The 15,099-nt window shown below is 49.6% G+C and overlaps 1 protein-coding gene across 12 annotated transcripts in view; it reads left to right on the top strand.

Moving 5' to 3' along the window:
* The window catches only part of LOC144592200 (sorbin and SH3 domain-containing protein 2-like), a 369,491-nt gene that overhangs the window by 276,726 nt on the left and 77,666 nt on the right, over window positions 1–15,099 (top strand). For 10 of the 12 annotated variants that reach the window (XM_078396703.1, XM_078396699.1, XM_078396698.1 and 7 more), the window contains 2 exons: window positions 7,131–7,196; window positions 12,232–12,281. In XM_078396703.1, the coding sequence (XP_078252829.1) occupies window positions 7,131–7,196; window positions 12,232–12,281 (116 nt within the window). The remainder of the gene's footprint in view (window positions 1–7,130; window positions 7,197–12,231; window positions 12,282–15,099) is intronic. The other 2 variants (XM_078396695.1, XM_078396694.1) reach the window with 1 other exon arrangement.

The following is a 15,099-nucleotide window of genomic DNA, read 5'->3' as shown; positions in this document are numbered from 1 at the left end:
TTCTTAAACGTTGGGATAGTCCCAGCCTCAACTACCTCCTCTGGCAGCTTGTTCCATGCACCCACCACCCTTTGTGTGAAAAAGTTACCCCTCGGATTCCTATCACATCTTTTCTCCTTCATCTTCAACCTATGTCCTCTGGTCCTCGATTCCCCTACTCTGGGCGAGAGATTCTGTGCATCTACCCGATCTATTCCTCCCACGATTTTGTACACCTCTATAAGATCACCCCTCATCCTCCTGCGCTCCATGGAATAGAGACCCAGCCTGCTCAACCTCTCCCTATAGTTCACGCCCTCTAGTCCTGGCAACATCCTCGTAAATCTTCTCTGAACCCTTTCAAGCTTGACAATATCTTTCCTATAACACGGTGCCCAGAACGGAACACAATATTCTAAATGCGGTCTCACCAACGTCTTATACAACTGCAACATGACCTCCCAACTTCTATACTCAATGCTCTGACTGATGAAGGCCAAAGTGCCAAAAGCCTTTTCAGTACACGTGACAATAAATTGGACTAGACTGAACAGAGATTGACAGACTCTTGATTAGTACGGGTGTCAGGGGGTTATGGGGAGAAGGCAGGAGAATGGGGTTGAGAGGGAAAGACAGATCAGCCACGATTGAATGGTGGAGTAGACTCGAAGGCTGTGTGACTTATGAACTTATGAATAATATAATAAATAATATTTGTGTCGGCAGCCTTAAAGAATCCACTCGGTACAACATTTCCTAAGTTTATTGCTAAAAGAAACCTATTCAGCGTGTCTGGTTCAATGGTATTCCATGGTCACGTGAACCGAGCGAGATACAGTGAGATTCTTTGTTTTGCATACAATTCAATAAAATCTGACCTTACCTAAGGATAAGTACAAGAGCGCAATAATTGTGAAGACTCAAGTCAAGAGTGTTTTTTTGCCATTTGTCCCGAAATGGAACAATGTAATTCCTACTTGCTGCAGCACAACAGAATATGTCAACATTGTACACTGTAAACTATATAATAATGGAGAAAATAATAATAATAATAATAATAATAATATATTCCTTAATTTATCCCACACCGGGGAAATTTCCAGTGTATTTATATATATATAATATTTATATATATAAAAAAAGATTTTATTATATATACATATACTTTTTTCTGTTTATTTTATATATATATATATATATCATATCATATCATATCATATCATATATATACAGCCGGAAACAGACCTTTTCGGCCCACCAAGTCCATGCCGCCCAGTGATCCCCGCACATTAACACTATCCTACACCCACTAGGGACAATTTTTACATTTACCCAGCCAATTAACCTACATACCTGTACGTCTTTGGAGTATATATATATATATGTATATATATACAAGCACACATGCATATATACCTACATATATAGAAATATATACGCACGCATACACGCACACACACACACACATACATACATGTAGACAGTACATACACACAAAAATGTTAGAGCAACTCAGCGGGTCAGGCAGCATCTCGGGAGAGAAGGAATGGGTGACGTTTCTTAAGTTCTTAAAATATAGAGTCTTATCTTGGCCTTAAAGGCCTGTTATCCTGGCGCTGCCAGTGTGTTGGTATTGCTGCAGTCGACCGAACCTGAAATGAGTTTAGTTTATTGTCACGTGTACCGAGGTAGAGTGAAAAGCTTTTGCTGCGTGCTAACCAGTCAGCGGAAAGACAATACATGATTACAATTGAGCTATCCTCGTAGGGTTGCCAACTATCTCACTCCCAAATACGGGACAAGGTGATGCCACCGCCCCACGCCCCACGTGACCTCACCCAGCTAGCGGCCACATGCTCCCGCTCCACCAATGGCGGCCGCCCGGGCCGGGAGACGGGTTGCTACGCAACCTCCGCTAGGCGAACACACTCCGTTAACCCACTGTCCGGGCCTCCAGCGGCCCCCGGGCTACAGTGTCCAGGCCTACAGTGCCCCCCGGGCCTAGTACGGGACAAGGGCAGTCCCGTACGGGACAAACTAATTTAGCCCAAAATACGGGATGTCCTGGCTAATACGGGACAGTTGGCAACCCGACAGCCACACATGGTATGGGAGGAAACCAGAGCATCCAGAGAAAACCCACGTGGTCACAGGGAGAACGTACAAACTCCGTACAGACATCACCCGTAGTCAGGATCAATGTCTGGCGCTGTAAGGCAGACACTCTACCACTGCGCCACCGTGCCGCACTGTTCAGCACAGACATTGTGGGCCGAAGGGCCTGTTCCTTTGCTGAGTACTGTTCTGTACCCTATGTTTGTTCCACTGGTGTTTCCAATGGGGGAAACTGAGCGAGATTCACATCATGTGCTTGGCCTTTGTTCTTGCTGCCCTCTAGTGGCAATACAGGAGATGCCGGGACATTGCTGGGGCAGGAACCGTGCTCCATTTTGTTTTGATGTTAGGGTTGCCAACTGTCCCGTATTAGCCGGGCATCCCGTATTTTGGGCTAGAATGGTTTGTCCCATACGGGACCGCCCTTGTCCCGTACTAGTCCCGGGGGGCACTGTAGGCCTGGACACTGTAGCCCGGGGGCCGCTGGAGGCCCGGACAGTGTAGGTTAACGGAGTGTGTTCGCCTAACGGAGGTTGCGTAGCAACCCGTCTCCCGGCCCGGGCGGCCACCATTGGTGGAGCGGGAGCACGTGGCCGTTGGCTGGGTGAAGTCACGTGGGGCGCGGGGCAGTGGTATCACCTTGTCCCATATTTGGGAGTGAGATAGTTGGCAACCTTACGAGGATAGCTCAATTGTAATCATGTATTGTCTTTCCGCTGACTGGTTAGCACGCAGCAAAAGCTTTTCACTGTACCTCGATACACGTGACAATAGTGTAGGCCCGGACAGTGTAAGCCCGGACAGTGTAGGCCCGGACAGTGTAGGCCCGGACAGTGTAGGTCCGGACACTGTAGGTCCGGACAGTGTAAGCTCGGACAGTGTAAGCCCGGACAGTGTAGGTCCGGACAGTGTAAGCCCGGACAGTGTAGGTCCGGACAGTGTAGGTCCAGACAGTGTAGGTCCGGACAGTGAAAGCCCGGACAGTGTAGATCCGGACAGTGTAGGTCCGGACAGTGTAAGCCCGGACAGTGTAAGCCCGGACAGTGTAGATCCGGACAGTGTAGATCCGGACAGTGTAGGTCCGGACACTGTAGGTCCGGACAGTGTAAGCCCGGACAGTGTAGGTCCGGACACTGTAGGTCCGGACAGTGTAAGCCCGGACAGTGTAGGTCCGGACACTGTAGGTCCGGACAGTGTAAGCCCAGACAGTGTAGATCCGGACAGTGTAGGTCCGGACACTGTAGGTCCGGACAGTGTAAGCCCGGACAGTGTAGGTCCGGACACTGTAGGTCCGGACACTGTAGGTCCGGACAGTGTAAGCCCGGACAGTGTAGGTCCGGACACTGTAGGTCCGGACAGTGTAAGCCCGGACAGTGTAGGTCCGGACACTGTAGGTCCGGACAGTGTAGATCCGGACAGTGTAGGTCCGGACAGTGTAGGCCCGGAGGCTCGGGCACTGCCTAACGGAGGTTGCGTAGCAACCCGCCTCCCGGCCCGGGCGGCTGCCATACATTGGTGGAGCGGGAGCACGTGGCCGCTGGCTGGGTGAGGTCACGTAGGGCGCGGTGCGGTGACGTCACCTTGTCCCTTATTTGGGAGTGAGGAAGTTGGCAACCCTATACAGAAGTCACAGTTCAGATGGAGGAAAACAGGAGATCAGTTTTAATATGATCTTCAAAGCACTGACTGCCAACCATACAAAAAGTAACTGTGCAAATATAATCATTTTATTGCAAGGAAATCACAACAAAATGGCCTGATTTATCCCCTTATTTATTTCAACCCTAACTTGCTTTTAATTCATATTTTTGTTTCTGTGTTTAGTTTAGTTTAGTTTAGTTTAGTTTAGAGATACAGCGCGGAAACAGGCCCTTCGGCCCACTGAGTCCGCGCCGACCAGCGATCCCCGCACACTAACACTATCCTACACACACTGGGGACAATTTATAATTATGCCGAAGCCAATTGACCTACAAACCTGTACACCTTTGGAGTGTGGGAGGAAACCGGAGCACCCGGAGAAAACCCACGTGGTCACAGGGAGAACGTACAAACTCCGTACAGACAGCACCCGTAGTCAGGATCAAACCCGGGTCTCTGGAGCTGTAAGGCAGCAACTCTACCGCTGCGCCACAGTGCCGCCCCGGTGTGTGTGTGTGTGTGTGTGTGTGTGTGTGCGGAGCTTTGAGTTGTTGTGTTTGAACGTTCCCATTTTGTTTAGTTCTCCTATTCCTTTCCTCTTTTGTTTTTCCTTTCACCTTCTGCTTCAGAGTGGGCGGCTAAACCCAGATGAAATAGATTTAGAAAACGAGCCCTGGTATAAATTCTTTTCAGAGCTGGAGTTTGGACGGCCGGTAAGTGAGGCGAGCATGGTGTGAGACCAGCGTGTCTTAAAGAGCTCTTTAAAATTGGGATTCATTGCAAAGGGGCAAATTGTACGCACTTTCGCCGAACACCTCCGCTCTGTCTGCCCAGACCTACAAGATCTCCCGGTTGCCAAACACTTTAACTCTCCCTCCCATTCCCCCAACGGTCCTTTCTGCCCTGGGCCTCCTCCATTGTCAGAGTGAGGCCCAGCACAAATTGGAGGAACAGCACCTCATACTTCGCTTGGGCAGCTTACAACTACGGTTGCCAACTGTCCCGTATTAGCCGGGACATCCCGTATTTTGGGCTAAATTGGTATGTCCCGTACGAGACCGCCCTTGGCCCGTATTAGGTCCGGACGATGCTGTAGGCCCGGACACTGTAGGCCCGGACACTGTAGGCCCGGACACTGTAGGCCCAGACATTCTAGCCCGGAGGCCACTGTAGTCCCGGACACTGTAGGCCCGGACACTGTAGGCCCGGACACTGTAGGCCTGGACACTGTAGGCCCGGACGGACACTGTAGGCCTGGACACTCTAGCCCGGGGGCCACTGTAGTCCCGGACAGTGTAGGCCCAGACGCCGCCTAACGGAGGTTGCGTAGCAACCCACCTCCCGGACCGGGCAGCCGCCATTGGTGGAGCGGGAGCACGTGGCCGCTGGCTGGGTGTTGTCACGTGGGGCACGGGGCGGTGACGTCACCTTGTCCCTTATTTGGGAGTGAGGAAGTTGGCAACCCTACTTACATCCCAGCGGTATGAACATTGATTTCTCTAACTTCAAATAGCCCTTGCTTTCCCTCTCTCTCCATCCCTCCCCCATCCTAGTTCTCCGACCACTCTGACTGTCCGCCTGATTAAATTTTCTCTTTTTGTGCCTCGTTGTCACCTTCGCCTAGCTAACAATGATCTATTCTACATTTTCCTTGATCCGCCATCCCCTTGATCTCTTGTTTTCACACCTTACCCTGCCATATCTCTGTGTCTCCCACTCCTCTGACTCTCAGTTTGAAGAAGGGTCTCGGCCTGAAACGTCACCCATTCCTTCTCTCCAGGGATGCTGCCTGTCCCGCTGAGTTACTCCACCATTTTGTGTCTATCTTCTGTCAAAGGAATGATTGTTGCGCAAACGCAAGTTCCTTATTTCTTCATTAAATCCTGTACAAAGTATTCCCTTGTACGGCCGGCACAGTTACACAGCTGGTATAGCCAGTGCCTTACAGCAGGTCAGGCAGCAAGTGGAGAGAGAATGGACAGGCAACGTTTCGGAATGGGTCCCTCCTTCAGATCCATTGTAGTTTGGGTGGAGGGGAGAAAACTGGAAAAGAAATAGGGGTGGGACTCCATACAATAGACAATAGGTGCAGGAGGAGGCCATTCGGCCCTTCGAGCCAGCACCACCAACTGTGTGCAGTTTTGGTCTCCAAATTTGAGGAAGGATATTCTTTCTATTGAGGGCGTGCAGCGTAGGTTTACTAGGTTAATTCCCGGAATGGCGGGACTGTCATATGTTGAAAGACTGGAGCGACTAGGCTTGTATACACTGGAATTTAGAAGGATGGGAGGAGATCTTATCGAAACGTATAAGATTATTAAGGGGTTGGACACGTTAGAGGCAGGAAACATGTTCCCAATGTTGGGGGAGTCCAGAACAAGTGGCCACAGTTTAAGTATAAGGGGTAGGCCATTTAGAACTGAGATGAGGAAAAACTTTTTTAGTCAGAGAATTGTGAATCTATGGAATTCTCTGCCTCAGAAGGCAGTGGAGGCCAATTCTCTGAATGCATTCACGAGAGAGCTAGGTAGAGCTCTTAAGGATAGCGGAGTCAGGGGGTATGGGGAGAAGGCAGGAACGGGGTACTGATTGAGAATGATCAGCCATGATCACATTGAATGGCGGTGCTGGCTCGAAGGGCCGAATGGCCTCCTCCTGCACCTATTGTCTATTGTCTATTGTGATCATGGCTGATCATTCTCAATCAGTACCCCGTTCCTGCCTTCTCCCCATACCCCCTGACTCCGCTATCCTTAAGAGCTCTATCTAGCACCCGTAGTCAGGATCGAACCTGGGTCTCTGGCGCTGTAAGGCAACAACTCTACCACTGCGCCACTGTTTATAAAACTTATTTTGCCCGTTCAATTTGGAGTGTGAGAATCGTAGAGTGATACCTTGTCGGAACGGCCCTTCGGCCCGACTCGCCCACACCGGGCCAACATGTCCCGGCTACACTAGTCCCCACCTGCCTGCGCTTGGTCCATATCCTTCCAAACCTGTCCTATCCATGTACCTGTCTAACTGTATCCTAAACGTCGGGATAGTCCCAGCCTCAACTACCTCCTGCGGCAGCTCGTTCCGTACACCCACCACCCTCTGTGTGGAAAAAGTTACACCTTTCCACAGTCTATCGGTAGAAGGAAGTGACTGTTAAATCTTTTCCCCTTCACCTTGAGCCTCTGGTCCTCGATTCCCCTACTCTGGGCAAGAGATTCTGTGCATCCACCCGATCTTTTCCTCCCATGATTTTATACATTGCGTACAAAAGACAATCATTTCCGCTCTTTCATTCTCATTCTTTTGACGTTTCTGTGTTGATAACCTCTCACGTTTAACCTTGTCGCCTTTTCCATTTGATGCCTTCTGCCTTTCTCCACGCCTCTGCCTGTCATCAGCCTCCTAAAAAGCTCTTGGATTTCCTGCCCGAAAACACTCCCCGCGCTCTGCCTGAAAACACCAAGGTAACCGCCGGCCCTTCACCCTCGACACCTTCACCTTCATCCTTGTCGTCAAAGCTTTGAAAGGGTGCAGGGCGCCGTCTGAAGAAGGGTCTCGGCCCGAAACGTCACCCAATCCCTTCTCTCCAGAGATGCTGCCTGTCCCGCTGAGTTACTCCAGCTTTTTGTGTCTTGTCGGAGGGTGCAGAGAAGATTTACGAGGATGTTGCCAGGACTCGAGGGTCTGAACTGCAGGGGGAGGTTGAGCAGGCTGGGACTCTGTTCCTTGGAACACAGGAGGATGAGTTTAGTTTATTGTCACATGTACCAATAGACAATAGACAATAGGTGCGGGAGGAGGCCATTCGGCCCTTCGAGCCAGCACCGCCATTCAATGTGATCATGGCTGATCATTCTCAATCAGTACCCCGTTCCTGCCTTCTCCCCATACCCCCTGACTCCGCTATCCTTAAGAGCTCTATCTAGCTCTCTCTTGAATGCATTCAGAGAATCGACCTCCACTGCCTTCTGAGGCAGAGAATTCCACAGATTCACAACTCTCTGACTGAAAAAGTTTTTCCTCATCTCCGTTCTAAATGGCCCACCCCTTATTCTTAAACTGTGGCCCCTTGTTCTGGACTCCCCCAATATTGGGAACATGTTTCCTGCCTCTAACGTGTCCAAACCCTTAATAATCTTATACGTTTCGATAAGATCCCCTCTCATCCTTCTAAATTCCAGTGTATACAAGCCTAGCCGCTCCAGTCTTTCAACATACGACAGTCAATAGACAATAGACAATATAAAATAGGTGCAGGAGAAGGCCATTCGGCCCTTCGAGCCAGCACCGCCATTCAATGTGATCATGGCTGATCATTCTCAATCAGTACCCCGTTCCTGCCTTCTCCCCACACCCCCTGACTCCGCTATCCTTAAGAGCTCTATCTAGCTCTCTCTTGAATGTATTCAGAGAATTGGCCTCCACTGCCCTCTGAGGTCCCGCCATATATTTGCTCCACAAACCCTCAGAGTTAAACGGTCTATTACTTTTCAGCTAAAGGTTGTTCAGACTCTTCTTAGGCTCCCCCTCGGTCATGGCTGACCGTGGGTGATGCACCCTAGTTGGCTGCTTGCTCCACACCTCGGCTAGAGCAGCGTCGCTTGTGGCTGAAGAGACCAATGCGGGAGAGACAGTCTCTGTTGCAAAGGTCACATTTGTGTGCGCGGTCTCCGGTCTGTTGAAGTTGCCGCGCTCCTTTCTGCGTGCCCGCTTGTCTGCCACTGCGTTCATCAGTTTCTCTTCCCCCGTTTTGAGACGTTGGTTCGGGGTACCTCTCTCCACCTCGTGCGGTCAGCTGCAAGGCTCTCCCAGGACTCCACATCGATGTCGAGCGCCTTCAAATCTCTCTTGCAGACGTCCTTGTAACAACGTAGCTGGGGGCGGCCGATGGTTCTCCTCACAGATGTCAGCTCTCCATAGAGGATGTCTTTTGGAATACGGCCATCCTCCATGGGGTGGACATGGCCCAGCCACTGCAGCCTGCGCTGCCTGAGTAGAGTGTACACACTCGGAAGGCCAGCGCCAGACAGAATCTCGGCGTTGGACACTCTGCCTTGCCAGGATATACCCAGGATACGGCAGATGCTTCTAAGGTGGAAGGTGTTGAGTCTTCTCTCCAGTCTGGCACATGTTAGCCCATGTCTCACTTGTTAAGACGGTGGATAGATATATTTATAGGGACATTACAATGTGCACTGGGGCACCATAATCTGTTCAAATGTTACCTACCATGTGTCTAGACGTCTACAATGTGTGGCGCAGAGGCAGAGTTGCTGCCTTACAGCGCCAGAGTCCCGCGTTCCATCCTGACCTCGGCTAATTAGTTAAATAGTTTTGTTTCTTGTCACGTGCACTGAGGTACAGTGAAAAGCTTTTATTGCGTGCTAACCAGTCAGTGGAAAGACAATACATGACTACAATCAAGCCGTCCACAGTGTACAAATACAGGATAAAGGGAACAACATTTAGTGCAAGATAAAGTTTGATCAAAGATTGTCCGAGGGTCTCCAATGAGGTAGATTCTTGTTCAGGACCGCTCGCTAGTTGGTGATAGAGTAGTTCGGTTGCCTGATAACAGCCGGGAAGAAACTGTCCCTGAATCTGGAGGTGTGCGTTTTCACACTTCTGTACCTCTTGCCTGTAAGAAAATAACTGCAGATGCTGGTACAAATCGACAGTATTTATTTCACAAAATGCTGCAGTAACTCAGCGGGTCAGGCAGCATCTCAGGAGAGAAGGAATGGGTGACGTTTTGGGTCGAGACCCTTCTTCAGACTGATGGGAGAGGGCAGAAGACAGGGCGGCACGGTAGCGCAGCGGTAGAGTTGCTGCTTTACAGCGAATGCAGCGCCGGAGACACAGGTTCGATCCTGACTACGGGTGCTGCACTGTAAGGAGTTTGTACGTTCTCCCCGTGACCTGCGTGGGTTTTCTCCGAGATCTTCGGTTTCCTCCCACACTCCAAAGACGTACAGGTATGTAGGTTAATTGGCTGGGTAAATGTAAAAATTGTCCCTAGTGGGTGTAGGATAGTGTTAATGTACGGGGATCACTGGGCGGCACGGACTTGGAGGGCCGAAAAGGCCTGTTTCCGGCTGTAGATATATGATATGATATAAGAGGGAGTGCCCATTTTGCGACTCGTCCTTGATTATGCTGCTGGCCTTGCAGTGTAGATAGATGCTGTCCGTGTGGAGTTTGCACGTTCTCCCTTTGATCCCATGGGTTTCCTCACGATGCTCCGGTTTCCTCTCACATCCCAAAGACGTGTTGGTTTGAAGGTCAAATGGCCCCTCTAAAAATTGTCCCTAGTGTGTGAGGAGTGGATCAAAAAATTGGATAACACAGAACTAGTGTTAACTGATGATCGTTGGTCGGCATGAACTCAGAGGGCCGAAGGGCCTGTTTGGTAGTTTTAGTTTTTTTTGTTTTAGTGACACGGCGTGGAAACAGGCCCTTTGGCCCACCGAGTCCATGCCAACCAGCGATCCCCGCATATTAATATTATCCAACACACACTAGGGCCAATTTTTGCATTTACCAAGCCAATTTACTTACATACCTGTACGTCTTTGGAGTGTGGGAGCGGAAGGTCTCAAAGAAAACCCACACAGTCACGGGGAGAACGTACAAACTCCGTACAGACAGCGCCCGTAGTCGGGATCGAACCTGGGTCTGCGGTGCTGCAAGCGCTGTAAGGCAGCAACTCTACCGCTGCGCCACCGTGCCGCTCGGATGTATTTCTTACTACTCTCCTACTGTTTCCTTACTCTATCTCGAAAATTAAAAGTACAGCTTTACCAGGCAGTTCAAGGTGAAGTCGGTTTGATGCAGTGGCAGCCATTTAGTCTTTATGCTGTGAATGGCGGGCTTTACAGAAGCTTGCCATAGAGGGAGTACAGAGGAGGTTCACCAGATTGATTCCTGGGATGGCAGGACTTTCATATGAAGAAAGACTGGATAGACTCGGCTTGTACTCGCTGGAATTTAGAAGATTGAGGGGGGATCTTATAGAAACTTACAAAATTCTTAAGGGGTTGGACAGGCTAGATGCAGGAAGATTGTTCCCGATGTTGGGGAAGTCCAGAACAAGGGGTCACAGTTTAAGTATAAGGGGGAAGTCTTTTAGGACCGAGATGAGAAAGCATTTTTTTCACACAGAGAGTGGTGAATCTGTGGAATTCTCTGCCACAGAAGGTAGTTGAGGCCAGTTCATTGGCTATATTTAAGAGGGAGTTCGATGTGGCCCTTGTGGCTAAAGGGATCAGGGGGTATGGAGAGAAGGCAGGTACAGGATACTGAGTTGGATGATCAGCCATGATCATATTGAATGGTGGTGCAGGCTCGAAGGGCCAAATGGTCTACTCCTGCACCTATTTTCTATGTTTCTATGTTTGAAGACAGACACAAAATGCTGGAGTAACTCAGCGGGTCAGGCAGCATCTCCGGAGCGAGAGAATGGGCGACGTTTTGGGTCGAGAGCCTTCTTCAGACTGAGAGTCAGGGGAGAGGGAGTCCAGAGATATAGAAGGGTAAGGAGTGAAAACGTCAGATCAAAGCAGGCGATGATCAAGGAAATCAGTTTCAGTTTAGTTTATTCTCACGTGTACCGAGGAACAGTGAAATGCTTTTGTTGCGTGCTAACCAGCCAGCGGAAAGACAATACATGATTGCAATCGAGCCATTTACAGTGCACAGATACGTGACAAGGGAATAATGTTTAGATTTAGAGATACAGCGCGGAAACAGGCCCTTCGGCCCACCGAGTCCGTGCCGCCCCGCCCAGCGATCCCCGCACATTAACACTATCCTACACACACTAGGGACAATGTTTACATTTTACCCAGCCGATTAACCTACATACCTGTACGTCTTTGGAGTGTGGGAGGAAACCGAAGATCTCGGAGAAAACCCACGCAGGTCACGGGGAGAACGTACAAACTCCGTACAGACGGCGCCCGTAGTCGGGATCGAACCTGAGTCTCCGGCGCTGCATTCGCTGTCAGGCAGCAACTCTGCCGCTGCGCCACCGTGCCGTTTAGTGCAAGGCAAAGCCAGTAAAGTCCGATCAAAGATAGTCCGAGGGTCACCAATGAGGTAGATGGTAGCTTCGGACTGATCTCTATTTTGTAGAGATGTAGAATGGTTCATCGTTAGCTGTGGGGCAGGTGACAAATAATCAGTAAACCTAATCAGGAGGACAGTGAAACTAGTCGGGAGAACTAGGGTGGGGGAGGGACGGAGAGAGAGGGGAAGCAAGGGTTACTTGAAGTCAGAGAAATCAGTATTCAGACCGCTGGGTTGTAAGCTGCCCAAGTGAATGGTGAGGTGGTCATAAGCTTCCACTCCTCGTTTAGCTTTGCATCTGCCTTCTCAGCCAATGTGAATGGCAGTTGCATTATAAAATGCTTGACAAAATGAAAGCAGGGTGGCTTTGCAGTGGCCTTTGTTCTTTTGTCAGCAGTTCTAATCCTGTCTTTGCAATTGGCTTTCTTGCAGGCTTCCTTTTACAACCCAGCAATAGAAAGGACATTGGAGAGACCATACAGGTAAGACCCAATAAGGTATGCTGTTTATACTTCTCAGCGTGATGGCATCATTAGTTGAGTCACTGGATTAGTAACCGGTGGCCATTGACTCCATTACCTCGGGAGCTAATCGGGAAAAGTCCGATACAACTGCAGGAGGGGGTCTCAGAGTTTCATAACGATACTAGTCCAAGTGGACCTGTTGGCCCAAACCTCTCCTGCATTGGTGCAGCACCCTCTCCTCCCCCCCTCCCTCCCCTCCCCTCCCTCTCCCCCCTTCTCCTCCCCCCTTTCCCCACCCCCCCCCACTCCATCCCCCTCATCCTCCCTCCCTCCCCTCCTCCCTCCCTCCCTCCCTCCCTCCCTCCCTCCCTCCCTCCACTCCCTCCCTCTTTCCCTAGGAGATAGATTTAAACTTTTAAATGTGAATAACTTTAAAAATATAACACCGATTTCAATGAAACTTCTTTCATTAGCACCAAAGAGACGACGGTGAGTAAGGTGGGCCTAAAATTGTTGCGCTATCGTGTACCGTTTTGGCTGTAGATCAGGAACAAACAAACAAACAAACAAGAGTTTTAGTGTATAGATAAGGCTGTTTGAAAAAGGACTCCGGACTCAGAGTGCTGGAGTAACTCAGTGGGTCAGGCAGCATCTCTGGAGAACATGGATAGGTGACGTTCTTTAGATTTAAGACTTTAGAGACACAGCGTGGAAACAGGCCCCCTCGGCGCCTCGAGTCCGCGATGACCAGCAATCACCCCGTAGACACGCAATATCGTACGCACCAGTGACAATTTACAATTTTTAGCGAAGCCAATTAACCTCCAAACCTGTACGTCTTTGGAGTGTGGGAGGAAACCGAAGCATCCGGAGAAAACCCACGCAGGTCACGGGGAGAACGTACAAACTGTAGTCAGGATCGAACCTGGGTCTCCAGTGCTGTAAGATGGGACTCAGAGTGCTCGAGTAACTCAGCGGGTCAGGCTGCATCTCTGGAGAACATGGATAGGCAACGTTTCAGGTCAAGAACCTTCTTCAGACTGCTGGGCCTAGTTTAGGTACAGTAGCAACTGGAAACAAAACTTAGGTTGGGAATGAAGACCCGTGTATTGAATAACGTACAGGAACCCCACGCAACTACATAGAATTACATTGAGTTTAGATGTGTAGGAAGGAACTGCAGATGCTGGTTTAGACGGAAGATAGACACAAAATGCTGGAGTATCTCAGCGGGTCAGGCAGCATCTCCAGAGAAGATGGATAGGTGACGTTTTGTATCGGGACTGTGGAGCAGCATCCCTCTCCCCATCAGAACTGCCCCCTTCCATCGACTCCTTTAAGTCCAGGCTCAAAACCTATTTCTACTCCCTAGCGTTTGAGGCCCTCTGAGGGGGCGCTGTGAACTGTTTATGTATGTGCTGTTACGTTTGTGTGCCATTGTATGTTCGTTCTTAGTACCTGAACTGATGTACAGCACTTTGGTCAACGTGGGTTGTTTTTAAATGTGCTGTACAAATAAAATTGACTTGACTTGACTTGACAAAAGACGTGCAGTTTTGTAGGTTAATTGGCTTCTGTAAACTATCCTAGCTTAGTTAAGTTTAGTTTGGAGACACAGCGCGGAAACAGTCCGAGTCCGCACTAACCAGAGATCCCTGCACACTAACGCTGTCCCACGCAGACTAGGGACCATTGACAATAGACAATAGACAATAGGATAACAGACCTTTAAGGCCAAGATAAGACTCTATATTTTAAGAACTTTGAAATTTAAAAGATACAAGATGGTGGCAGAAACAATGGACAATAGACAGCTCTGCCCAGGACAGGATGGCCCTGCAGAGAGTAGTGCGTTCGGCAGAATGCACCATGGGAACTACACTCGCCCCCCTGCAGGACCTATACATCAGGAGGTGCAGATCCAGAGCAAGCAAGATCATGAGGGACCCCTGCCACCCCAGTAATGGACTGTTCCAGATGCTACGGTCAGGCAAACGCCTCCGCTGTCACGCTGCGAAAACGGAGAGGATGAGACGGAGCTTCTTCCCACAGGCCATCAGGACTGTCAACTTTGATAACCCCAGAGACTAAATTTTTGTCGACACTTTTTGTGCTATGTTTAGTAACTTATTAACTTTATTTATATGCTGTAACTGTAATTCTTTTTGTGCACAACCCGCAGGCATTGCCACTTTCATTTCACTGCACATCGAGTATGTGTATGTGACAAATAATTTTGACTTGACTTGACTTGACTAGGTGCAGGAGGAGGCCAATAGGCCCTTCAAGCCAGCACCGCCATTCAATGTGATCATGGCTGATCATTCTCAATCAGTACCCCGTTCCTGCCTTCTCCCCATACCCCCTGACTCCGCTATCCTTAAGAGCTCTATCTAGCTCTCTCTTGAATGCATTCAGAGAATTGGCCTCCACTGCCTTCTGAGGCAGAGAATTCCACAGATTCACAACTCTCTGACTGAAAAAGTTTTTCCTCATCTCAGTTCTAAATGGCCTGCCCCTTATTCTTAAACTGTGGCCCCTTGTTCTGGACTCCGCCAACATTGGGAACAAGTTTCCTGCCTCTAACGTGTCCAACCCCTTAATAATCTTATACGTTTCGATAAAATCTCCTCTCATCCTTCTAAATTCCAGTCGCTCTAAAAGCCTAGTCGCTCCAGTCTTTCAACATATGACAGTCCCGCCATTCCGGGAATTAACCTAGTAAACCTACGCTGCACGCCCTCAATAGCAAGAATATCCTTCCTCAAATTTGGAGACCAAAACTGCACACAGTACTCCAGGTGCGGTCTCACTAGGGCCCTGTACAACTGCAGAA

The sequence above is a fragment of the Rhinoraja longicauda genome, chromosome 3 (assembly GCF_053455715.1).
Source record: "Rhinoraja longicauda isolate Sanriku21f chromosome 3, sRhiLon1.1, whole genome shotgun sequence".
NCBI classification, from domain to species: Eukaryota; Metazoa; Chordata; class Chondrichthyes; order Rajiformes; family Arhynchobatidae; genus Rhinoraja; species Rhinoraja longicauda.
Note: the sequence above shows the minus strand (reverse complement) of the source record. Positions and strands in the feature narration are given on the sequence as shown.